This window comes from Stigmatopora argus, chromosome 10 (assembly GCF_051989625.1).
Source record: "Stigmatopora argus isolate UIUO_Sarg chromosome 10, RoL_Sarg_1.0, whole genome shotgun sequence".
Lineage (NCBI taxonomy): Eukaryota > Metazoa > Chordata > Actinopteri > Syngnathiformes > Syngnathidae > Stigmatopora > Stigmatopora argus.
This window is the reverse complement of record NC_135396.1, coordinates 10,105,464-10,131,827: the sequence shown is the minus strand read 5'-3', so window position 1 is coordinate 10,131,827 and position 26,364 is coordinate 10,105,464. Positions and strand designations below refer to the sequence as shown.

The 26,364-nt window shown below is 38.9% G+C and overlaps 2 protein-coding genes across 16 annotated transcripts in view; both read left to right on the top strand.

The window, feature by feature from the left end:
* The first annotated feature begins 174 nt into the window (after window positions 1–174).
* Window positions 175–7,520, top strand: arcn1b (archain 1b). Its single transcript, XM_077611194.1, has 10 exons — window positions 175–419; window positions 1,310–1,573; window positions 1,811–1,990; window positions 2,160–2,365; window positions 2,464–2,625; window positions 2,740–2,905; window positions 3,362–3,509; window positions 4,397–4,505; window positions 4,807–5,011; window positions 5,631–7,520. The coding sequence occupies exons 1-10, from the start codon at window positions 417–419 to the stop codon at window positions 5,718–5,720; spliced, it is 1,533 nt and encodes a 510-aa protein (XP_077467320.1). The 5' UTR covers window positions 175–416; the 3' UTR covers window positions 5,721–7,520.
* Window positions 7,521–8,983: 1,463 nt separating this feature from the next.
* Window positions 8,984–26,364, top strand: part of phldb1b (pleckstrin homology-like domain, family B, member 1b) — a 56,717-nt gene continuing 39,336 nt past the window's right edge. For 9 of the 15 annotated variants that reach the window (XM_077610971.1, XM_077610970.1, XM_077610973.1 and 6 more), the window contains exons 1-2: window positions 24,129–24,230; window positions 25,535–25,658. In XM_077610971.1, the coding sequence (XP_077467097.1) occupies window positions 24,165–24,230; window positions 25,535–25,658 (190 nt within the window). In that variant the 5' untranslated portion in view covers window positions 24,129–24,164. Of the gene's footprint in view, window positions 9,118–15,076; window positions 15,315–23,062; window positions 23,414–24,128; window positions 24,231–25,534; window positions 25,659–26,364 lie in introns of those variants that run through there. The other 6 variants (XM_077610960.1, XM_077610964.1, XM_077610974.1 and 3 more) reach the window with 6 other exon arrangements.

Below are 26,364 nucleotides of genomic sequence, written 5' to 3'. Positions count from 1 at the left end.
TTGCAAGCATTTTTTAAATTCAACCAAAATCATACCCTATTTAATACAGTTTTATATTAGTCAAACTGTTGGGAAATCCCTTTTGACCGTCATTATTATTTGTCCCTATTATTATTATTACTATTATTATTAATTAATTAATAGTATTACTTTATTGAAATGCTTGAAAGTGAGACTGAAGAATCACGTGGGGACACGTCACAGGTTTGAGGTGTGGGCTGGTCCAGCGCTGCACTTCCGGTGGAGACGTGGCTCAGTCCTGCTGCCATATTGACGCTATACTGGCTAACTCACAATCATACATCCTCAAGAGAGCAGGAGCCTTGTCTCTCGCCTATTCGGAGTGATTAATTTAACCCCAATTGAAATAACGACAAGAAACTGAAGGTTTTCGTCATATTGTGAGAAAAACAAAAATGGTGAGTAGGAAAAGTCAGATCCTGAAAGTGAACTACGTTTGGTTGGGCCTAGTGCTTCAAAACACAAGCTAAGATACTAGCTACCTAACGGTGATAAGTCACCCAAAAAGAAAATAGACGATCAACATAATGAAAGACACTACGGGCGTTTTTGTATAGCTGTATTTCATGATGCGAATTTGGTTGATCATCCAAATTACAAGTTAAACGTGGTAGGTTTGTGCAGGCAGTGCTGACGTGAACTAGCTCGTTCCTGCTGTAGCAAAAGCATCGTTAACTGCTGTCACTGTGCATATCACCCACAGTTTTTTTTAAATGACAAGTTCTGTCACTATTACATTTTACAAATTGGAAAGCATATAGTTTCGTTCTCGTAAAAATGTGAATTATTTATTAAAGTTTCCTTGATCATCGATTTATTAAGGAACATTTTAAAACGGTGAATCAGGCAAAAATACAAATTTTACTTGAATGTGCTTCAGCATTATACATCGCTGAAAAATATGCCATACCTCGTCTAAATCTAGACTAGGCTTTTATCTTGAAGTTGTTTCACAATTGTAGTGATGCTGCTAGTGATGATTATGCGAGTACTTGCAGTGTTTAAAAAAAAAAAGAAAACCTCCTTGGATAACAGCTTCCTAGCTGGTGGACATCCTCACAATCAATGACGCTCTGGATATGGATTTTGTTGATTGCAGTACTTGCATCTTTCTTGTGCCTGTCAAATCGTTTTTTGTCATATCTTTTCTTATTAGGCATGCATGTTTCTCAGCCAATTGGTTTTATCATTTGAAAACAAAAATTGACTTCTTTAATTGTGCTTGTGTGGTTTGTTCATTTTAAAATACAAATACGAGCAAGTTTGTCTCACATCGTGTTATCGGCAGGTGCTGTTGGCAGCGGCGGTGTGCACCAAGGCTGGCAAAGCCATCGTTTCCCGACAATTTGTGGAGATGACACGGACACGAATTGAAGGTCTCCTCGCTGCATTCCCCAAGCTGATGAACACAGGGAAGCAGCATACCTTTGTGGAAACGGACAGTGTCCGTTATGTGTACCAGCCGCTGGAGAAACTATACATGGTTCTTATTACCACCAAGAACAGCAACATCCTTGAGGACCTCGAGACACTCAGACTTTTCTCTCGCGTGGTAAGCCTCCCGCTTTTAGCGTGATTATGCCGCTGTGCTGTTCTGTCCCAATATATTTTAAATGGGTTTGGGTTTACTGTCCACCCATTCTTTACTTGAAGCAATTAATTTTCTTTCCGGTAGCCACAGACCACGCTTAATTTCATGAATATTTGAAAATAGAAATATTTTAAGAACTGTAACTCCGCTTATCGTCATAACAAACCACTAATATTAAATATGTTTCTGTCCATCCAGATCCCGGAATACTGCCGTGTGCTGGAGGAGAGCGAAATATCAGAGCACTGTTTTGACCTGATATTTGCCTTTGATGAGATTGTGGCTCTAGGCTACAGAGAGAATGTCAACCTGGCTCAAATCCGCACCTTCACAGAGATGGACTCCCATGAGGAGAAGGTTTTCCGTGCTGTCAGAGAGGTGAGATTATCACAAAGTTCTCAATTTGACCATATTTATGGGAATTGAACTTTTTTTTAATACTTAATAAAGATAAATAAACAATGTACTGAAGTTGCGAAGTGGTGATGGATGACAGTACTTCTATGATGTTCCCCAATATTTAAAATTGGCTTTTGTTTAACCACAGACTCAGGAAAGAGAAGCTAAGGCTGAAATGAGGAGAAAGGCCAAGGAGTTGCAGCAGGCTAGAAGGGATGCAGAGCGTTCTGGCAAAAAGGGACCAGGTTTTGGTGGCTTTGGTAGTGGTGGCATGAGCAGCATCTCCTCAGGCTCAATCATCACGGAAACTATCGTAGAGCCAGAAAAGCCCAAGATAACACCTGCTCCAGTCAGGTACTAAATATAAAACGCTCTAACTTTGCTCTGTAAATGGATCTTCTCAATGGTCAACTAGTGTTTGTTTGACAAATGGTTTTCCTTCACCTTTCCAGACCAAGTGGACCAAGCAAGGCTCTAAAGCTGGGTGCTAAAGGGAAAGAGGTCGACGACTTTGTTGATAAATTAAAGTCTGAAGGAGAAACTATCATGCCATCCTCTGGGAAAAGAGGCTCAGATGTTTCAAAAGCTCTACCAGTGCCAGTGAATGTAGAGAGGTAGGGTAAAGAATTTGCTGACTAGCTTTTCCTTTCAGGCAAAAACAAACTTGAATTAGCCTTCTACTTGTGATGGTCCCCCACTCACAATATCTATTTTTCTGCACTGGACAGTGTGCATCTCCGAGTTGAGGAGAAGATCTCACTCACTTGTGGCCGCGACGGTGGACTGCAGAACATGGAGGTTCTCGGCATGGTGACGCTCCGAGTGACAGATGACAAGAACGGACGTATCCGCCTTGTTCTTATAAATAATGACAATAAAGGGGTACAGCTACAAGTAGGTCCTATTTTGTAAATTTATCCACATTCCATGATCACACAAGTAACTCATTGAGTGTCATCGATAATGCTAGATTAGCCGGACTTGCTCTAGAACTGTTTATACATTGACTGCACGTTTACATATTACTGATTAAAACACTGAAACTTTATTGTTTTTTTTGACGGCATCTGCCAATCCAAATTGATTGGAGTATTTTGCCTTCACTGACTGAAACATGAGAATTCAATTCCAGCTAGCTCACTTTTAATGCTTTTGATTTCTGTTGCTTTAAATGGCAGAGACTAAATTAACCTCTAGGAGTGTAAAAATACATGGCTATTTTATGATATATTGATAGGTAAAGCACTGATCCAATTACAACGCACAACACAATCAACATCATGATATTTTGTGTCAAACATCATTGCAAAGACAATTGGCAAAGGCATCAACATTATTTTTGCCCCTCAGACACATCCCAATGTGGACAAGAAGTTATTCACCGCTGATTCAGTGATTGGCCTGAAGAACCCTGAGAAAGCCTTCCCTCTCAATAATGACGTTGGCGTCCTGAAATGGAGACTACAGACCACAGACGAGTCACTTATACCTTTAACTAGTAAGTTCGGCATTCCAATTTCAAAAGTTGAATAAATAAATAAATATAATAGCGCAGGGGTACCATTCAAGTAAACTGCTTTTGAGTGCTTGTTTGCCATGAAAGCCATCAAGCATCAACTAATTTAAGCCGAGGTAGTTGCAGCAAGTAAAGGGAGGATTTTGCTGAGTGGCTGCTGTGTTTCAGTATCATTTTGGACTGGGTTAGTGGTGCTGAAATAGCGAGCGTAAAATTAGTGTCTGCGTTTTCATGACCAAACATGATTTGTCATTCAAAAAGAGGCTTTTATCTCCCACAGTTCTGATTAAATGCTTTATATGTGCCTATCCCATTAAATAATGTCTTATTCAACATGCAGTGTTTACAAGGCTTGTTTCAGTATCATAGACACCACTTACGTCGTCCTCCCATGTCTGCCTCTAAAGTATTAAGTAACCATTTAGAAAGAGGCTTTATGCGTCCCATAGGTAAGGTCATTAAGTTAATAGTCTTTCTAATCCTGTCCTTCCATTAGTTATAGCTTAGCAATATGCTATTAAACAATCCTTTGGTTTTTGTTGTATTTTCTTTCGGAAATGACTAATACTTATGTGCGTGTTCATTTAATTCTTTATTTTCAATTTGGGTTCATCATGAGTAGTTTCAAATAGCCAAGACATACAGAAGTGGAAGATTTGGCTGTGGTAAGGACTTTCTTGCTTTAATTTTTAAAGGCAGCATGAACAAACGGAAGCATGGGCAGCTTTCAGGGTTGTAATACATTGATTGTTAAAGCAATGATAAAATTGATTTAAACGCAAAACGCGGTTCAAATATGTTTATATATGCTGTGCCTGAAAGTATTTTCATTCAAATGTCTGAAATGTCACCATGTTTCCTTTCTTCAGTAAACTGTTGGCCTTCAGAAAGCGGCACTGGCTGTGACGTTAATATTGAGTACGAGCTGCAGGAGGAAAGTCTGGAACTCAACGACGTGATCATTACCATACCAGTGCCGTAAGTAGATCAAATCATCTTTTTGGATGGTTGCGGTAATTAGCTTGAAAATATATGGTCATCGTTTTAGTAATAATAATAAAATACAAAAAAGATCACCCTATAGAATCGGTGTCCAAGCAGGTCCTCACCAATCTGGTGTCTTTTTAAGTATAATTAATTGCTGTCAGGTGCTGCTTGTACTGTTTGTGCAAGATCAGTTGGGAGAAAAAAAAAACCTTGCACCCATTGCAGGCCTTTGTGGAACATTTTGGACACCTCCACTCTAGTTTTACACCATAGTGGATCTTTCCCCATGCAGGTCTGGTGTAGGAGCTCCTGTAATTGGAGATCTGGATGGAGAATACAAGCATGACAGCAGGCGAAACGTGCTGGAGTGGTGCTTACCTGTCATCGATGCCAACAACAAGACTGGCAGCCTGGAGTTCAGCATTAGTGGGCAGCCCAATGACTTCTTCCCTGTCAATGTGTCCTTTGTGTCCAAACGCAACTACTGCGACATTCAGGTAGGAACTGGATCGCAAGAGGATTAACTAATCTTTTTTTTTTTAACTTGTTTAAATAATACATGATTTATTTCGAAGGTCTTGACAAGATCAATTCACTCTCGTAGTTCTCATGTTGTTGTTGTTACCTTAGATGAGGGGTGTCTGAAACTTTCAACGAAATTTAAGGATGCAAGGGCCACCAAGGGCTCTTTATAAATAAGAGGATCCAGACGCCACTTTTAAATGTTTTCACGTTTAGCAATCTTTTTCAAAATAGAACAAGGATTATGAAAGTTGCAAACGGTTGAAACTCCTCGTTCACATTAAAATGTCACTATAAATCTTTGTTTAAAGACACTTGCCAGAAATTGATGCACACATGCTGCATATGGTAATATTTTTATATTGAAGCATGGAAAGCTAAGATTGTAGGTCCAGTCCAATGCTATTTTTAATACATGCTGCGGGCCAGATTAATATGTACAATGAGCCAGAGTTTGAATAGCGCATCTTGAATTTATTCGTTTCTTTGTTGTTTTTTTATTTCTTTTTTTTTTAATTGAATTAAACTGAATGGTCTGCTCTCAATCTGCAACATGCTCAATGAATGTCTTTTGTTTTTATCCCTCTGCACCAGGTTGCCAAAGTCACCCACGTCGATGGAGATAACCCTGCCAGATTCTCTTTGGAAACCTCCTTCGTTGTTGACAAATATGAAATCCTGTAAGAATATTTGACGAAAAGTGTGAAAATAAATGGCCCACAAAAGAAATAGTCCAAATCTTCTTCAGAGAACGAACGACAAGTCCTTGCTTGCCCACCCCACCTACTATTACACAGACTGTGTCCGGTAACAGGACTTCCATCTTTCCTTTTTGCAAATCTGCTCCCAAGTGCTGGAATGGAGCTGCAGCGGTTTATTTATGTTTCTAAGAGCAAGAAGGATCCGTGAAACCGTAATTAAAATTTCAGAACTGCATTGATTATATTACCGACCTGAATGGAGGCCAAGGATGATTTTGGGCAGGCCACATCGTGCTCGGGACAATCTTTTGGGGCGCCTGAGAATACGGTGCAATGGTTTCTGCCTTTACTCCAGTTGGCTTAAATAGGTATCATACATTCAACTGTCATTCTTTCCTCGCTATGTTGCATTGCAATAGTTTGATGAGGATAATTGGGGCTCTTGCTTTCTTTTTCTGATTTTGTTTGCTTAACTGTTCTCTTGTTTGTCATTATAAGCAATCAAACTATTTTTGCTCTCGCCAATATTTTTCTCCATGCAAAGACACTTTACTGGAATGGTTTCAGATTGGACCTTGGCTCAAAAGCAATTTTTCAATATATAGCGTATAATTTCTGTGCCCATTTTGATTAATGTCTATGAGGAGTCCCCTTTTTTTTTCTTTCTTTTCTTTTTAACATTCATAATTTTGTTACCTTTTTACTGTGCAATTGGTCATTTTACACCACATGACATTGAAATTTGACATTGGAAAGCAGATGTATCCAATGAATATATTTGAGTGTTTCAGCTTAGATATTTTTGTAATACCCTAGTAGCCCTTCTTTACACAAATGTTGTTGTGTTTTAGTAGTGGCAATTTCATTATAGGGTGAGGTAACTTTAACCTGGGCCAAAAAGAAAAAATATCCAAATAACCCACAGAGATTAGTTTTGGGGCACTCCACAACCAGCAGCTCACACAAAGTACTTTTTTTTTTCCCTTGACCTCTTGGACAAAATATTCAAAAATTGAGTATAGGGTTAGGGTACGGGATTAGTATTACTTGTGGAACTCTGGTAGTTTACAAATTAGTTACTTCAGTGCATTCTCACAAGATGAAGCAAAGCATTTAAGTTAGTCATGTAGTGACTATAGCCTCTACAGTAATTGGCAGCAATGGAAGGTCAATGTTAGATTCCATCCCCCAAATAAGCATGACGACAAATATGATTGTTTTCTTATATATATATATATATATACATAAACGGTCAATGAGCTGAATAAATCCTATCTGCTATTTTGCTCATTTTATAATATGACAGCTATTTCCAAGTATGTCAAAGTGTAAAAACAAAAACAGGCATTGGATGTAGACACGTAGTATTTTACCAATCAATTTCCATATATAGTCCAATTTGGCACTATATTACAATTTGTTCTGAAATCTGTCAAGACTGCCAATTAATAGGATTTTCTTTTCAGTCATGGTACATCATCGTCAATAATAAATAACCAGAGGTCTACAGGTAATACAAACTAATCCTGTGTTACTCCACTTTTCTTTTTGTTCTTGTTGTTGTTGACAACTCAGATTAAATATTTAAAGTGTGATTTTTGGGTGGTTTATTTTTCACCTGAACACCCCAAATTTCAAGTTGGTAAGGGTTGTGTGGATTTGTTGGAGTTGGAAATGACTAAATCAAGCATTTTAAAATTTCTGATCGGGAATCATAACATTCCATTGTACAATTAGGGGAAAACAGAATCTTTAATGTAATAAAATGTATTCTTGAAAAGTTCCTGCTTGTAGTCATTATGTCATTACTGAGTATTGCACTGTGATTATCTGTTTACATGAAACTGCTTTTTTTTACAAAAGAAAAATGTGTGAGGCATCTTGCTAAAAATGCCAGGTCTTTTGGAGGGGTCAGATGCAACATTGGATTTTTAGCATTTCTAACTGATGGCTCAGGCTGAATCGCATGACAAAATCTGATTCTCAAAAAATATTGTATTGGATTGGGACAATTACCCAGTTGAATTGCTTTATGCGATTCGTGTCTACACAGGGCAGGGGTAGGGAACCCATGGCTCGGGAGCCATATGTCGCTGTTTTGATGGGTGCATATGGGAAAGTGTAAGCTAATAAGACATAAGTGGGTGCAATACACATTTCATGGGGAGGATAATTTTGTTCAGCATTTACCGTACGTATGTATTTTTTAAAAAGGCGATAACTAAGTAATCATTAGTCTCTGTGTATGTTTTAAATAAGCCTCTTTCCTTTTACATAAATAGATTTTCAGTTTTTACTCACAAAATTTCATCAAGGTAACTACTTTTACTTGAATTTTTACCCCCAATCGCTGTGAATTAATGAGCTTAAATAAGATTTTTTAAAAGTACAAATTAAACTACTTTCTAACGCTACTGAAATTAGATTGTACTATGTTACTTCCACCCTTGGTTGTGCTACATTGAAGTTGAGCCCTCTAAACCTGCAACAAAAGTTTTGCTGTACAATTAAAATGTATTGTACTATTAAAAATTCAACTGTTGCTGTACTGTAGTACTTTTGGTTTCATGATGGCAACACTTTCAGGGAACTTCATGTGCATGGGAAATTCAAAAGACCTTTAGGTAATGTTTAGAGCCTCCATTATCTAATTAGCACTAACAACCGTGCATACAACTAAACATAATCTGCTTTATTGCCAGCGACCCGCAGACAGGGCTCGGCCATTTTGGTTTGCGGCCTCATTAGTCATAGGTCAAACAAGCACTTCTTTCACAACAAAAATCCCCTGTTGTTTCTTTTACAACTCTTCCATATGTCAGCAAGGGGAGATTGTAAGCAGACAACTAACGGCCAAAAAGATGAGGAACATCCGTTGAGACGTTGCAGACCAACAGATGGGCAAATACAGGGAGATGACGTGTGTGTGTGTGTGTGTGTGTGTGTGTGTGTGTGTGTGTGTGTGTATGTTGGGTAGGGGGAGGAGTTCAAGTGAGTTTACCAGCACCCATACTTGGAGTGCGGGTGTTGTTAAAGAGCAGGGGGCGTAGCATCCCTCGCCTCATAAAAAGAGGGTGTGTCTGTTTTCCGAATGAATGAACAGGACGATAAGCTTTGAAAGGGTCTCACAGGAGGAAGAGGGAGAGGGGTGAGCCTGGCCGGGCCTTGTTGTCTTTGGCTTGTGAGAAACACACTTTTCGGAGGGGCCGCTGAGTCAGAGTGCATGTTTTGACTGCAATTCAAACCAGACAATCCACTATTACACTGGACTCAGGGCAAAGGCCATTTCTGAGCAGGGTCAGATTTGGGGAAGCGTTCAATCTGTGTTGGCTGCTAATCTCTTAGATTGAGGGATGATGCTGAAAAAGGTGCGATTCAAGGTAGGAAAATGTTCATCTTTTGGACTATCAAGGTAAACATGTTGTGTATGAAAGAAGTGAATGTAATTGGAGAGAAATTGGCATGAACAGCATTACATATCAGGGCAACTTCCTGAAGGATAGTGGGAGAAATAATCAGGTGTGCCATGGGAAATTCTCCAATTTCACTGACTTCATTTACTGCAAATCATTTTTTCTTCAACTATCTATGCCACTGATGTGTAGTAAGGGGAAGCCATGCAGAATGTTCTTCCACTAGATGACAGATGCCCTACTCACATTTTGTGAAAGTTTGGTTTTCTTAGTGCTATGACATTCCTTCTTTACTAATGTAAATTGTGTTTTGGCTCAATAAATGTTGGAAAACATTGCCCTTGAAAAACATGAATGTTAAGATCAAGTAAAGCTGTCTCTCTATCTTCGTTCTTGTTAAAGATCTTAATCCTCTTGCAAATCACAAGTTCTGGGAATCTTGGGAAAACCACACGGAATATAACCGAGCAAAGCTGACTTGGTTCTTGTTGGCTCTTCATTAGTGCTCCTGTTGGCAGTGCAGTTCAAAGTAAAAAACTAATCAGTTGGGACAGTGACACTAAAGTGTTAATTACAATGGAACAGGAACGAGAGTTCATGTAGCTTCTGACTTGGAACTACTTTAGCCAACTGATAAAATATTTAATGTGTTAAATACACAACTAACATGCATGTGTGTTGATTAGATTTAAAACTGAATCTTCAAATGCTAGGATCCTTGCTACTTTGAAGGATTTGCATAAGCAAACCCGACTCCATAGTCCCTACTTTGCCAAGTGTTTCAGCTTATTGCTGCCCTCAGTCTCATTGGTGTCCATGGAAAGAAACATGGAAGGCACCCTTTTACATGAATACCCTCACTGGTGCTGTTAGTGTGTGAGTTAGTGAGAGAATAATCGACTGAGCCATACCATGTCATATTTTACTCTACATCTTATTTTCTTGGGCATTGTCTGTCAGCAATTCCAATACCGCACCCGATACACCTGTTTACAGTATTTTTCAAATCAATGTATCTATAACATACTTAAAACACACGAAAAGTGTAAATGGAAACTACACTATACAACCACACATAAGAAGTTAGGCAAAATAGGAACTTCTTGTAGCAATAATGCTTTACATGTAGCAGGAGATCAGGAATGAAGTCAAGCTTCCGGTGGATAGATTTGTTTAAAAAAAAACACACAAACTGACTACAGAAATCTCTTAAATGAACCTTGTCAATCAAATACGGTAGAAGCTATAACACCTTATTATTTAATGATGAGAAACAAAACAAGGTTAATGAATACAGCCTGAAAATAGGAAACAAGAAACAAAATATGACACAGGATGTCAAAACCTAACGGTTTGTCTAATAAATAAAAGCACCTTCAAACATTTCTCAAAAGTATTTGCAAAGTGAAAAGTATGTCACAAAAGCTGGAATTCTCTATGCTTGTGTGGAATTTTCTGTCAGTAGCCGTTTAAACAGCAACAAGTTGAGGTCCATTCGGCATCTTTTTCTTCTCACAAGGCCCTGCTACATTTTGCCTGCCGACATCCAGCTGTAGTTTGTCATACAATGTCTCTTGTATACATTTTGAATCTTCTTTCAAAGCATATGTATACAACTATACATTTAGAAACCACTGAGAAATATTCAGTAAAGACAGTATCATTATTCACTTATGACAATCATAGTGCGCTTTCATTTTCTATATACTCTGTTTGCCTGTCCTGTATTATTGGCTGGAGCCTATCCTTGGTAAATTCCGCGGACTGGTCGCCAGTTGATCATTTCATATTGTCACTAAACCACTGGGAAAATATTCTATATTTGTATCCTAGGCCATGACAGCTGTTGAGGGGAGGTTACTGCAATAAAGGATTCTTCTTATCACAAGGCCAATGTACCATCATAAAAATGATTAGACCCTACTGGCAAATGTTATTGATTATATTCAGTTCTGTGTACTATTGGTTGTAATAGGTAGATAAAGTGGTAGACACCACTCATATTTTAAGTTAATTGATCATTTTCAGTCCGCAAAGGCTCTAATAACTGATATAGTTGAGTTTTTGCTGAATTGGAAAATGAATGAGAGAATCCTTAAGAATATACCGGTATAAAACAATTTTTTGACTTGATTCGACCAAGTTAAATCAAAAATTTTGGGCAGTTTTGTGAAATATCTATTTTACAAATATTTTGGAATGAATTCTATAAAGCAATAAGGTCTTTGAATATTGTTATAACTTACTTATAAGTCAGTTATTAATAGGCCAAGACAAATATCCAGTATTTTAAACTATTTCAAACTCACTTATATTAAGATACCCTTAAATATAGTCTTGAAACATCACACTTATATTAAATCACAATGTTTTGTTGTTGTTGTTGAAAAGACCTTTTATTTTGCAGTTTATAACAAGGACAAAAAATATCCTCCAATTCTGCAATGGGCAAGACATTCTAGCTTTAGACACTAAGTGGCGCCAGTGTTCCTCCACTTACATCTGAACATGTTACCAACATCACTACCCTCCCCAAATTAAAAAAAAGAAAGAAAGAAAAGAATAATAGGTGGCACATTTCAGAATGGAATGACAGAGCGTGACATAAAAGCTGTCACGGAAGCTATTGTTGCTATACCCCACGACTCAACAATGGGGTTGAATAAAACATCTCTCTGGTGGCACATTGTGGGCCCATTACAGAGCTGCCACTTCCTGCTGAATGGCCTGTGGGCCTGGTGGTGAGGGGGCCAACATGTGGGAGTCTGATCCACCACCCATCAAGTGAAAAAACATTCTAACATAAATTAATATAGACGATGGATGACCCACTTCCCTCTAGTTGTCAATTTCCTCCTTCCTGTCAAGTCTGATTCAATCAATAATTTCCCCTGATTTCATCCAGTGAATGATATTCTTCAACCTAATTGCAAAGCATCTAGTCACTATATACATATGGGCCTTTTGATGTTCATAATGAGGGCTTCTCTCAGTGCTGCCCTCAGGTTATGCTTCTCTGCATGTCTGTATGAAGGCAGTGGGATTTGACTGGGTGCGTGGGCACCATTGATGAGGTATAAAAGGGAGCGCAGCCAAATATGTTTTTCATTAAAGATTAAGTGTTTACCGTCTCAGGTGTCTGCTTATGCAAAGTCCAAACGTGTGTTTATTACCTATTTATTTATGTCTAAAATGTATTTCCTGTGTCTGTATTCTCACCCCCTTGCTACTGTGACAGTGAAATTTCCCAAATACGGGATGAATAAAGTCATCTAGTCTAATATGGAAAAAGGCTTCAAAATCAAATGAAGTTAACTGCCCCAATAGGTCCCAAACGCTGTTGTTGTCTCCGCCGTGACTGGACGTTTCGTCGAAAGACGTTTGGTCCCCGGACGTTTGGTCAACCGGACGTTTGGCCGACCGGACGTTTGGTCGACTGGACGTTTGGTCGACCGGACGTTTGGTCGACCGGACGTTTGGTAGAACGGAAGTTTGGTAGAACGGACGTTTGGTAGAACGGACGTTTGGTCGACTGGACGTTTGGTCGACCGGGCGTTTGGTCGACCGGACGTTTGGTAGAACGGACGTTTGGTAGAACGGACGTTTGGTAGAACGGACGTTTGGTAGAACGGACGTTTGGTCGCCGGGTTCGCTCACTGTCAAATTATGATATAGATATTAAACTCAATCTCTCTCTCTCATGATTATAATTTTGAGAGCTGGTTTCAACAGTAACAACCCGGCAACCAAACGTCCGTTCTACCAAACGTCCATTCTACCAGACGTCCGTTCTACCAAATGTCCGGTCGACCAAACGTCCGGTCGACCAAAAGTCCGGGGACCAAAGGTCTTTCGACGAAACATCCGAGTACGGTGTCCGCTCACTGTGTTTAAAGCATTCCTACTCTATTGCCAATTGACTGTCAGCAAACAAGTAAAACTACGATACTTGGTCTAACTATTTTTGCTTAACTCATGTACTAAAACAAAACAAAAAATCAGTGAGCGCACATGCAGCATGCAGTGTGAGAGGTTACGACTCCTTCCCATGCCAATGCCTGTGTACAGTGAAGGCGACTTAAATGTGGTCTCCTAAAGCACCATATCATTTTGCTGCTACTAAGTTATGCAAGAAATTCAGGGGGCCCTTGGCAAAATTATAGCCAACTGTAACACACCTAATGTCGACCAGAACTGCATAGCGCAGCACTTGTTTTTGTGTGACTGTAACAGTTTGTTGTTAGTTTGCTGTATTTTGGTGCATTATTATGTAACGCTCACATTACATAAAACACGTTGACATCAAACCAAAGATGTATTTTAGTGACGGGATTGTAGCAGTTGTAATTTAGTCAAATTGAATTAAAGCAAGAAATTGTAGCCAACCTCAATGCATTTCGTCGCTTGGCTGCATTATTGCACAAAGCCCAAATGACCTAAAGCTCATAAAAACCCGGTGATGTACATATTTGTTGGAAGGAGGTCTGTAATATGATGCCCAAGTAAATGAGGAAATTAAAATTGTCCCGAATAGTCTTGTAGAGGAGGTGGGCTGAGCTAGAAAGCCAAGTTCTTGCTGACATTAGCAGATATCTTGTTTAGGCCAACCTACAAAATCCTGCCGCTAAATGGGTGAAAAAATATGTAATAGTCCAAGCAATTCAGCACAAAATCTTTCCTAGGCTGTACACGTGTTTTCAGCACATATCTTCAAACATTGTTATTCCTAGGAGCAGTGAATGACAGTAAATTATTTTTCACCATGACATGAAATGCATGTACTACGACAACCATGTTTGAAATGTGGCTTGAAAATGGCCTCAAGGGTTAAATAAAAGTTTTATGGTAGCAACAGTTCTATCCTTTGGGAAGAGTCTAAACTAGTAAAACGTCAACGAGTGCTGTGGAAAGCATTGTGTTCAACCTTGAAGGTTCCAATGTGTGTTATGAGATTGTTTTACTCTTTTTTTTACATGGCCACCCCGCCAGTCAGGGTCATTTCAATTGCAGCTGTGTGATCTGAGTGGAACACGGATGTATTTGCTTAAATTTAATCCCACCCACTCTGAATGGAATGTTAAGCACATAAGTATATATATATCGTAGTTCTGCATGCATTTAACACCCACAAACACATTTTGGAGAGTCAAATGAGCAGTTTGGTCAAAAGAGAGGATACACCAGTACATGTTCTATTTTGGTAGATTCTGAGAAAATGTGGATTAAAATAGACGAAAATTCTTTTCATGTTTGCATAATTATACTTTGTCATCATCCTGATGTTTTTATGAATTATACAGCACAGAGTAAGGATGACATTCAAGACAAAATGGACATTTCTTGCTAATTTATGAAATATGACAAAATCAGGTACATAGCAATTACACTAGTTGTAAATTCAACATTGTGCAGTTTATTCATATTGATCTGTTTGCCTATTGCTGTAAATGGTAATAATTTAATATGAATAAATGATTGAAAAAACAAATATTACTTGCACTTTGTGCTGCTGCGAGATGCACTTTGGCATAAAGGCACTGGCCTGAGAGGCAAAGCTAACTAAAAATAAGGTAGATGAATGACATCAAGTCTCTTGTATAAAAAGCCATCTCTCAGATTTGAAGCAAATTTGATGACTTACCATATCACGAACAAAAACAAGAGCTAACAGATCTCCTTAACAGTGACTCCTACACTGTTACCCACTGAATTGTTAAGCATTTTGCTCACACAACTCCATTTGGAGAATATTTCTTTTTATGAACACAGGACCTCTTTATTCAGAAGAATGAACGCCTTGTGTATTGAGACGAGGCGAACCGGGCAGGAAAGCTAGGAGTGTGCGGTTCCATGAATTCGTGTGTGTGTGAAAGAGCAAAAGTAAGCCAAGAGATTGAGAGGGAGGAGACCAGTAGCAGCAGTTAAACAGTACATGTCAGCAGTGTGTCAGCCACATGGCTTTATCGTACTGCGTGTTTTGACAGCAACAGACAGTGTTTATGAGTGTGTATGAAGATTTAACCTTGATGACAAGAAAGGACAGGAAGCTTCTCTTTGGACCTCCAGTTTCATTCTTCTAACTTTTTGACATCAGCAGGAGTTTTGACTTCCATCTGTGTAGTGGAGCTTTCATACAGTTTCCATCAGTCATACAGCTTTATCAGGTAAATTTGGGACATATTTGAATAGTTTTTCTGAATACAGCTTTTTTTAACCCATCTCTTTCCTCAAAGGTGAAATGTAAACACAATTTGACAGCAGTCCAGGCACAACAGTTGAAGCTTATCATGTCCAGAACAGTGTAAACCTATGCAACGTCTTTGATTATGCAGTCAATTCTAAAAATGAAGAATGTCAACATTTACAGGAATTTTTTGAATTATTGAATCCATTTGGCATGTTTTCATGGGCAGTGCCTTTAAATCAATTTCTAAGAAGTTGGAACAATAAATTTGCTATCTTCTAAAAATGTGTATATTTTTAAGTGAGGTATTCTGATTGCATAATAGATACACACCTATTATACCACTTACATAAGTATATTGCAAAATAGCATTGCAAAAGGAATGACCAAAACTAGATAAGGCTAAGCGATGTCATCATTTTAAGACTAATGCTAACTCTTGTAGATTTGTTTATCTTAGGTAACAGACTATGGCAGTCACTTGAAAATAAGTTCTCTCTCCTGGTCAGAGATGATCTCATCTCCCAAGTGGTAGACGTCAGATCTATTTTATTTTTCATTTTTTGGGGCTCAGGGATGTTTTTGCTATGCATGGATGCAGACTCGGTATTGATCTGTGTTGATGAGGATGGAGGTGAAAGGCACATTTATTGATCAATCAACAGATTAACCCTGACCTATGGTAAGAAGCAGTGGGTCATGACCAAAAGAACAAAGTCATTGATTCAAGCGGCTGATATGAGTTTCCTACACAGTGTGTGGCAATAGGATGAGAATCTTGGAGGTCCTAAGAAATGAGCTGCTACTGCTTTGTATTGGGATGACTTAGATGAGGTGGTATGGCCATCTTCATGTAATACTTTCCCTGTGATGGTTTCCTGGTATGAAAAAAATTCCTTACATTGCTCATTTATTGGAAGACCTCTCTTTGTCATGTAACATTTGCATTAAATAAGAAAAAATAACCTGTCATATTTAAGGTTTGTTGTACCAGTACTGGAGTCAAATTAATTAGTGCAGAGGCCAAACAGTCAATCATGAGTCTTCCCATAGAATTTCTAATAAGCAGACACAAGAAAGCTTGTATGGGGCTTCGTGGGGCCCCCAACAAAAGCAAAGCAAGGACCTATTCTTCCACATTCCTGGCAGAGAACGTGACTATGCAGCAACTCTCCAACTGCTGATTAGAAATTATTTGTTACATGACTTCATTTTGTAGCAAGCATGATTGGGCCAGCACACTGGCCCTCTATAAAACTCCATTCACTCTACTCTTGTGGCGGGTCATAATGCGTGTTTGGTTTTGTGAGCACGTCACTTGTGCTGATTTCAACAATTAGCACCTTCAATGGATTGAATCTGAACAAAGCCTTCCAAAATGTTTTCATTTAGTTTTACATCCATATTAAATAACAATAATACAAAATTAATATAAGCAGAAATTCAGCTTTCCACTTCAGCCTAACAACAAAATAATTACTCACAGACTCTTCAGCTGTCATTACTCTCTTCAACAGATTCTTGTGAGCCATATTTTGTACTTCCCCACAATTTATGTCTCGGATTACTGCTGCTTACAACTTAAAACTAAGGAAAATAATGGTGACAAATTTTAAACTTAGTATAGTGGTGCTTGTGGCTAATACATGTACATCACAGCGTGGTGTTAATGAGCTCCTTTTACTTGCCTGTGTTTTCAGTAATTGCCTCTCAAATTCCCCAAATGAGGCTACAAGGTCCATTGAATACTTTAGATTCTCTGTAAGAGCAAATGTGTACATAACAGGTTGACCATAAAATATAAATAAAATTGAGTATTCCAGTTACTGGCGTACAGTACAGTGCTTAGGTGTGGTTATGATCCATCAGGCGATAGAGGAGGAAGAAGTGAAATCAAAATGAGTGTTCAGCCTGATATTCCCTTGAAGAAGTATTGAGTAAGTGTTTCCAGGGGATGATGAATTTCCATCCAATGTCTTTGGGCTGAATGTCAGGACACAGAGAGCAGTCTGTGAGCAAGTGTGCTGCTTGGATCACTTTCCATGACTCAAAAGGATATCCGGGTCATTTTCACATAATTCAGCAAATAACGGTAAAGACACTTTCAGAAAATGAATAATTTACAAAATGCAATTCAAGCATTCTGATTATCTCTAATTAGCAACACTAGCACTGCCTGGAAATATCTTAGCTGGAACTTTAATGAAAACATAATTAATTAAAATTTAACCTGGATTTTACTAGTCTGAGCTCCTTGTACTGGTGAATGATACGATATTGGTGCCCCATAAGAGCCACAAGGTCTTTCTCAAGGTCATCACAGAGTTTCGCAATGGTGACAGATTTTTCTTTCTTCTGGATGACAACAACATCAATTGGCCCATTATTTGTCATTCTGGTCTCTACTCCCTTCTCCCATTCGTGGTATAACACTTGCTCCTTTGATTGCCTTATGTCATCAGTTCCATCCCTGTAGATCTTTTTGATGTATTTCTTGCAGACAGCACAGTTTCTAAACATACAACGGTAAAGACAAAATTTATTAACGGTAAAGACACAACATTCCACCTCAGCCTTTGACATTGGTAGATGGTATTTCTTGGCACTCAGTAAATGATAGTGTTCTGCATGCATACACCATGCCCAGTTCATTAAAAAGCAAAGTAATTATGTTCACCAAGTTTTTAGGACATCGGTAAAGACATGGAATTGTTACGACATTTCACAGGTATGGTCCTTACCTTGGTTTTAGTTTCATTCTCATGGCTTCTGCTTAGCTGGCGTTGACAATATGGCTGACAACATCCTGGTACTTCTCCCACACCAGCCACCTGGTGTATTTACTGTGAATTTTTTGGTGTATTTCTCATGTGATAACGGTAAAGACACACTAACTGATATGAAAGGTACATCAGTAAAACTGTTTGCAGTTGCAATTCTTTTGCATTTTTCTCAAAGACAACTTGAGTGAAAATACTATTGAAACAAATCTAAACAACACATTCTAAATAGAGACAAACAAATAAATCATAACCCGACTTTTCATTCCTATAAACTGTGACACTAGATTCTGGACATCTAACGGAGTGGACAAATTCAACATAAACTGGCTCTCAATGTATTTGTGTCTCAAATAGATTTCTCTTAAAATTGGTGCCAAATGTAGTATAATATGTGGCAAACAAAGCAGTAGTAATTAATTTTTATAACTTTGTAACACATAAAGGGAAAGTCCAGGGCCATATCTTTACCGTTATTTGCTGAATTATGTGAAAATGACCCATCCCATACTACCTCCCTCACAACCTCACAATATTGTTTACCCACCCTTCTCTTGCTCACACCCTCACTCCATTCCCTTCTTTCTTTCGTATACTACTAGTTTACTGCCAACAATGTTCAAACCTGCATCTAACAAATTGGATTGATTCTTTGGTAAATGTGGATAATGGGTGGGTAAACTAACCCAGGGATGAGCTTAAAGATGAGAACAGAGGGAGAAAGGTACGTGAAAATGGATTATTGTTATTCCCCAGTTTATTGCATACATTAGTGCCTGCGTGGGTTTTCTTCCGCATCCCAAAGAATATGCATGTCGGGCTTGTCTGAGATAGACATTACTTTTGGTTGGCTCAGATAGACTTTAGTTTTGGATAAAATGTGTATAAATACATTTGAGCCTGTAAACTTCACACAGTGTGACAATCTTAAAACAGATAATGCATTGTCGTGTAATTGCACTTCTGTGGTGTACAATATGACTCCTATATTGAGTGAGTTCCAGAATTAATTGTGCTGACTGTTGAACGGGTTTACGGCACCACCACTCCGTAAAGAAATTGTGTTTGTCAATTGTTTTGATTCAGATGAAGCTAAAATCACATTTTGTTGTACAGAAATCCAAATGTTTTTTCCAAACATTTCACCTTTTCTTGTAACAGTCCTTGCAACCATCCAGGCCAGTGGCTCAAAAATGTTGAGTTGAGAATAGCGTTTGCATACTATTGATACTTGGAAGCAGTGACTTGGAGTATAAACTTGCTCAAGAGAGAAACACTGCATAAGCTTCCTGGTTGTCATGTTAACATTGTGTGAGCATACAAACAATGTGTTTGCGTGACACATTTATTGAGATTTCGCAACTGTGTCCACCTCATCATAGCAGAGGTGGGGAAAGAATGATTGAGTCATGCCCACAGCAGTTTCACGTCAAAGATGACGTTTGCTATGTTTTTATACCATGAAAAATGGCTTTGGACAGAACTGGACATTACAAATTGGTTCATGTGAAAGAGTGGAACTGTTCATTTAGTATTTTTTTCTGCTTTCATTGTTTTATGCGTCTTGTATGAGTGTGTATGACTGTGTGAAACATAACAGCCTTTGATAGTGGCAACCTTCCTAGAATGTAATGAATCTGTATGTGGTATGGAAGATGAATTAATTCATTTTATATCACCTTTAATATAAATTACACATGTATTTCTATTAATACTATTCATTTATCTTAAAAACAAGAAAAAAACAGTTGAAATAAAATTTGAGCTTAGTTTTGCAAAAATTGGCCTGACGAACCCTGACCTTGTGCAGTGTCACTAACAGGAAATTATTTCCTTGCCACACAGGAAGTCTACATATAGTGACAGTAATTTTCCTCTTCTCTTGGTCACACACTCCATCCTGTGGATCACATCCCTATTCGGACTGGTAAACAAGGAAGTTGAATTTAGATTTAAATCGGATCTTAATGCATGAAAATAATGATGCAGACCTCCAAACCAGTCAGGTCACCGGAGCAGAAGCTTCAGCTGGGAAGCACAGACTTCCACAGCTCATGACAAGAGATGAGAGTGGGAATGTATCTATCAACCGGTAAATAGACAGACTGATCAGAGCATTCATCAATGCAGATGCTGCACTGATACATAGGTCTGTTGATCTCCCGCTCCATTATTCCCTCACTTGTGAACAAGAGCCCGAGATACTTAAACTCTTCCACTTGGGGAAGGACCTCACTCATGACCCAGAGATGACCATGGTGTCAGATTTGGAGTTTTCGATTATCATCCTGAACCGCTTCAGACTCGGTTTGAGAATTGTTCCAGTGAGAGTTGGAGATCGTGGCCTGATGAAGCTAACAAAACCACATCATCTTAAAAAATCAGGGATCATTGAGGCCACCAAACTGGACACTACCCCACCACCACAATAAGGTGATGATCCTAACCCTATATATATATTTGAATGTATAAAAAACTAACACTATTCAAAATAAATTAAACACAACCTAATAAAAGAAAATCCCAAATTATTATAACTCTAGTCTGTGTGGGCAGTTGTTTTGGAGTGCTTAGAAGTGATAAACACATAGCCTTACACCAGCTGAGTTAATATAGTCACATCTTCAGCCTTTGTTTACTGCATTTCTGTGGTTACATCCAAAATACACAATGTATCATTTTGGTCAAAATGGCAAAGAAAAACCTTCCAGTGTTTGATTCCTAAGCCCTGTGCTGAGTGATGTGTTGTTAAAGAAGGTCACCAAAAAATGTGTCTAGAATGACACATTTTTGTGGTAAGGCACAGATGTTTTCTATTGTCCCTTATGATATTTTCCAAAAGCAGTTTATTTGTTTGCCGAGTTTTCGTTCTCTGGCATTTCACTTTTTCCTAATCGCAAAACAGCTGACACATTTTCCATAAAGAACAAGACAATATTCATGTCCAGTTTGTGTCGAATTTTATTATTCAGAAATATTTCAAGGCAAGATCTCTCATCTTTTGGGCTAGCCAAAAGAGTGGTTAGCGTGTCGGCTTTACAGTTCTGGGATCGAGGGTTCGATCCCAGGTCGGTCCTCACTGTGTGTGGAATTTGCATGTTCTGACTGCTGTTTCTGAATGTCAATCAAAGTGAAGGATGGACGAGTGGCTCTGCTTGAGTCATTTGTGATGTCAACCTAAATTATTTCCAATCAGATGAAACTTCACCAGTGACCGAAGCTGGGCCAGGCACATCAACAGCTGTGGCCCTAGACATAACAAAACTAAAAAACATTTTTATATGTTGATCATTTTAGCTTGAGCCAATCTCCCACCAGTCGAGGCTTGTTAACAGTTCACAGGTGGCCTATTGTGGTGGGTGACAAGACTAAGGGAAGCCTGATTGTGTTTTTTCCTCATGGTGATGATGATGATGATGATGATTAATGGATTTCTGGCCTTTTTAAGCTTCTGAAGGTGTTGACATCAAGTATGAAATTGGAGGGATAGAGTCAAGCTGTCTTTACTCAGACTCTAGTCTAGCGTTCAGTTGTATAATGGATTTATGAATTCCTTTGCAAAAAAAGATGCCAACTAGGAGAGTTTTATAGCCTACCAGTACTTGACTGTGTAGCAGAAGCATCAAGTACAAGTACCATGGGGCCTCTGACTTGTTTCTGCATGAACTCAATAAAACGTCAGTGTTTAAATAGGAAGCAGACGTCAACGGAAATGAAAAATGTGGCATTTTACTGTCCGACTTTATTGGTCACATAAATTTGTCTCCAACCAACACACAACTCAAATACAAATACACGTTATCATTCAAGATTCCTGTTTAGTTTCACAGGACCACAAATGCTTTTGTCTATTAGAAACATCCTTCAAGGGCAAACAGTCTAGTACTAAGCAGCTGTAAATACTGTACTCTGACCGTGGTACTAAACTACTGTAGAGTAAATGAATAATTGCTTTGGCTGTAACCCTGTTAGTATCAGCTGTATCCACAGTATCAGCCCGTCCACATTTTTGGCAGTGCATCCCGCTTCTTTTTCTCCCTCCTTCTTCTCCTCTGCATTCCAGCGAAATGCTGAGCCTCCCCCTCGCATTCATAATCCAAATGAAAAAAAAAAGGTTTTCTCATGCATGAGCTGAGAAGCCGAGTCAGCATACAATGTGAGGCTTTATGGACTACCATGAGAGCAGAGATGGGTTGAGAGAAAGAACAAGAGAAAAAATAGAACATATAGGTATGGAGAGGTCTTTGTGTGGCAAGAAGGGGTTTCGGAAAGAGAGACAAGCTGTTGAAGTCAGCTACCACAGTCTGGAAGCAAACATTTTTAGTGTGGTGGGAAAAGACCTTCCAAATTTAATTTATGATTCCCATGTTCATTATTAATAATCATATGTTGTATGATAAGTGGCTTTAAAGTTGACAAAGCGACATTATTTTGTGCTTTTATATACAAATTCGATCATATTTCATACTTAGTTCACCAGTTTTTCAGTTTGTCTTTCTGTCCAGACATGTGTGTGGTTGTCAAACTGGGAGGATGTCTAGTTTCTATTTTTTTAAGTGGTTGGTCAAGAAATGGCATCAAATGTAAAATTATCATGAGATTACATGCTACCATTGCAACATGAATTTTGTGATTTCACATTTTCATCTTCATATTTCCACATCCATGTCTCTGTCTTTCTCTCACCCTCTCTCCCCCCCCCCCCCAAACACACAAAGACACACACACACACACACACACGCACGCACGCACGCACGCACGCACGCACACACACACACACACACACACACACACACACACACACACACACACACGCACACACACACACACACACACACACACACACACACACACACATGCATGCACGGAAACACACACGCGCACATATGTCACCTTCCTCCTTGTGTCTTTGAAGCTTCCAACCAGGAATGTAGTTAGTTGTAGTTAAGTGGAGCAAGCAGCAACAGGTCCATTTCCAGTGAGTTTGATGATACGGCCGCACAAGTTACCAGTTGGAGACAAAGAAGAGGCCTTCCTAACAAACAATCTTTGGAGTAAAGGAGTAGTTTTGATAAATTTGCTATTGAGTTTTATAGTTAGTTAGTTTATCTCGAGGTATCCAGTTTAATCGAGGTCATGCTGGCAGGATTGAGCCAGTAACAGGTCAACCATGACGGCTTTGCGTCTGCTGGACAATTAGAAGAAGGTAATTATCACTTTAAGATTAGAGGATTGTGCTACAAATAAGAGAAACCTGAAGGTTGTATTCTTTTTTTCTGGGTCATGTTTGCATTAACAAGTAAGTAGTTTCTCTTATGGAACTCTTTAAACCTGTTTTGTGATTAAGTGTTCAAGGTTGCCTCGGTAGAATACTGTAGGGTCAGTCTGCAGAGGAAATACTTGGAGGTAATAGCAGGGTTTTGTTATCTCGAGGGCAGAGAATATCAGAAACATATTTTCCTTCCCTGCAGCAAATCATTTCTGGCATGGTAATGCAACAGCCCCATTCCCTCATTTCTTTTCAAAGCTGGTGTATGTTTTCAACATCAAATCACCTACATGTTTTCTCCTGTACTGTATATATTTTGTTTATTTGTTTTAACAGTGTGAGTTTTTCGAGTATCTTATTGCCAACAAAGCAAAATGGCTGATTTCCAATGTATGAACTAGCACTAGGGATTAAATGAGTCGACGGGTTACCTCCTCAGTGCCCAGAACATTCAACTAAATACTACCTCGTACCATATGGTGTGCATGTGTGTTTGTCCTGACAGCATGAATCACATCTTTAGAGGAGAGGTGACAAGTAGCAATCCCTATGTTACACTTAAGCAATTACAATGGGGCATGTGAAGACAGTTTAAATGTGTTTATTCTTTTTAAAACAGGTTTTACATTCATTCATTGGATGATACCTTTATCTGGACACTGCTAGGATATCAAAGCAATAGTTTTATTGTTATTTTCTGCAGAGTAAAACATATGATGAAAAATACTTTCATTTCCTTCCACAGGATATTCATGTAAGCCAGAGTGCGGCGGACAGCTCGATGGACATGGACCGCTTGAACAGAAACACGACTGAGCGTGGCGCCCATTCCCACCAGGTGTTGAAGGTGATATTTGGATTTGATTCTGCTGTCATAGAAATTATTGTGAGGATAAAGTGGTTCAGAAAATGAATGGATTAATGAATGTTTTATATCTTACTGAAATCCATTTTGAACTGTACAGATGAAATTGAGGAAAAACCTGAGAGACAATACATAATACATAAATTTGAATGATTGAAATATGTAATTATTTCATACACTGCCGTCTAGTGGTTAATGGAGAGAACCATCTTAATATTGTAAAAATATAAACACATGCTGAGAGGCTAATGCATATTTGCCACATGGGAGCAGCAACACTCTGTAGAAGTCACAAAGTAAAGCTCCTGCTCTCCCGTCACACCCTCTCACTCCATACCATCATCCCCATTCCCATCCAGTCCAGTCTCAGCAATCCTATTATGGTTGAATGTTCCCAAACAATCACTGGCACCAAGGTAATCAGATTAACCTATCAGGGCATAGATGTCTTTAGACACACAGGTTATTTATAACTGTGCGACTTACTATTTATTCATCAATTTACAGAAAATATGATTCTTCTTTCCCAATTAAATTATTTGAGAGTGAGAGTTGAGGTTGATCTTGTTCTTCACCTTGTGAAAATAACACTGGGATTAAAAAACAAAAAAAAACAATATGCATCCGTTATTGCAGTATACAACTGTACTGCCTAATACTTGGCTTTAGTTCTTCTAAATACCAAACTATTTTACAAATTACTAGTTCTTCCCTCACTAAACAGCTATTCAGACACGTATCCCTTGGTCACACTCTAATCCAGAAGATAACAAGAAAACATGTGAGCCACACCGTCTGGCTAAAAACAGGCCAAGGCTGCAATTTAAAGCACAAGTCTGCTGAGTGCCCTCCAGGAGAGTGGTGTTTGTTAATTGTGGCAGACCGAAGTTATGGCAACATCGTCTCACATAAACACACTCTTGAACACATTTTTTTTCTTAGTGTGTTTAGGAATGTGTAAACAATGAGAGCAATGATCTATGCTAATCATTTCTTATACTGAAGACATTGACTGCGGCCTCGTCTGTCATTTCCTGAATGGCGAGTAAATCTCTTTAAGATGGATTCATTAGTGAAGCATTAACCAGCATGTACTAATGAAACATCTTGTCATGGTGAAGCACCTTTAGACAGTAGTCATTATTCATAGAGGGCCACATATTGTTATGTTGTGAACCCTATTTTCGAGACGATTAATCGACCCGGAGTATTAATCGCACTAAAAATTCATCATGGCGAAGAAAAAAACTTTCCCTTAAAATAGCTTATAGAGTTTTCCTTTACAGAGCACTCCCCTGGATCTGATCCAGACTGGAAAGGGGCTGAAATTCCAGGCTGAGCGCCCACACCTTGTCAGCCTTGGTAGTGGACGTCTCAGTGTTGCCATCACTCTACTGCCTTTGCCTGAAGGTAAGAATTTGAGCTTCCTTGCCTAAAAAAAGAGTCCACCTCACAGGCTTCGTTTTTACACTGTTTGATGGCAGGTATCTTCATGTTTAACCTTTTGGCCATGTTGGCTTTTTCCCAATAATACCCCTGCTGAGTGCCTCTTTGTCAGCACCTGCTTTTCCTTTATGTGTCTGTGGTTCTATAGGCTGTTACAAAGGGTGTGTTTCCTGACACATGCAGTACATCTGGCATTTTACAAGGCCATTGATCAAACTCTACTGCATTGCCCCTCTCTATATCAGGGGTGGCCAACTCCGGTCCTCGAGAGCCGCCATCCGGTCTGTTTTCCATGTCTCCCTCCACCAACACACCTGAATCAAATAATCAGGATCGGTATCAAGCTTCTGGACGGCTTGCTGATGAGTTGGTCATTTGATTCAGGTGTGCTAGAAGAGGGAGATATGGAAAACACACCGGATAGCGGCTCTTGAGGACCGGAGTTGGCCACCCCTGCTCTATATTATTTTAGAGAAAATATAAACTAATTCTTTGGGACATACATTTTAGTCATTGCATCCAACAATTAAAGGTTGCCTCCTTTCTGTGTTTACAGTCATACACTTGTTTTTGCTCTTTAGTGACAGTCATCCCTTCTTATGGAGAGTTAAACAGCTAGGGGAATGTGAGGTGTTCACTGTTCAGCAATAACGGAAGGAAAAATAAGGCT

Coding starts and splice junctions, on each gene's coding strand:
- arcn1b (XM_077611194.1), top strand. Junction 1,991..2,159: donor TTTTCCGTGCTGTCAGAGAG/GTGAGATTATCA, acceptor GTTTAACCACAG/ACTCAGGAAAGAGAAGCTAA. Junction 4,506..4,806: donor ATCATTACCATACCAGTGCC/GTAAGTAGATCA, acceptor TTCCCCATGCAG/GTCTGGTGTAGGAGCTCCTG.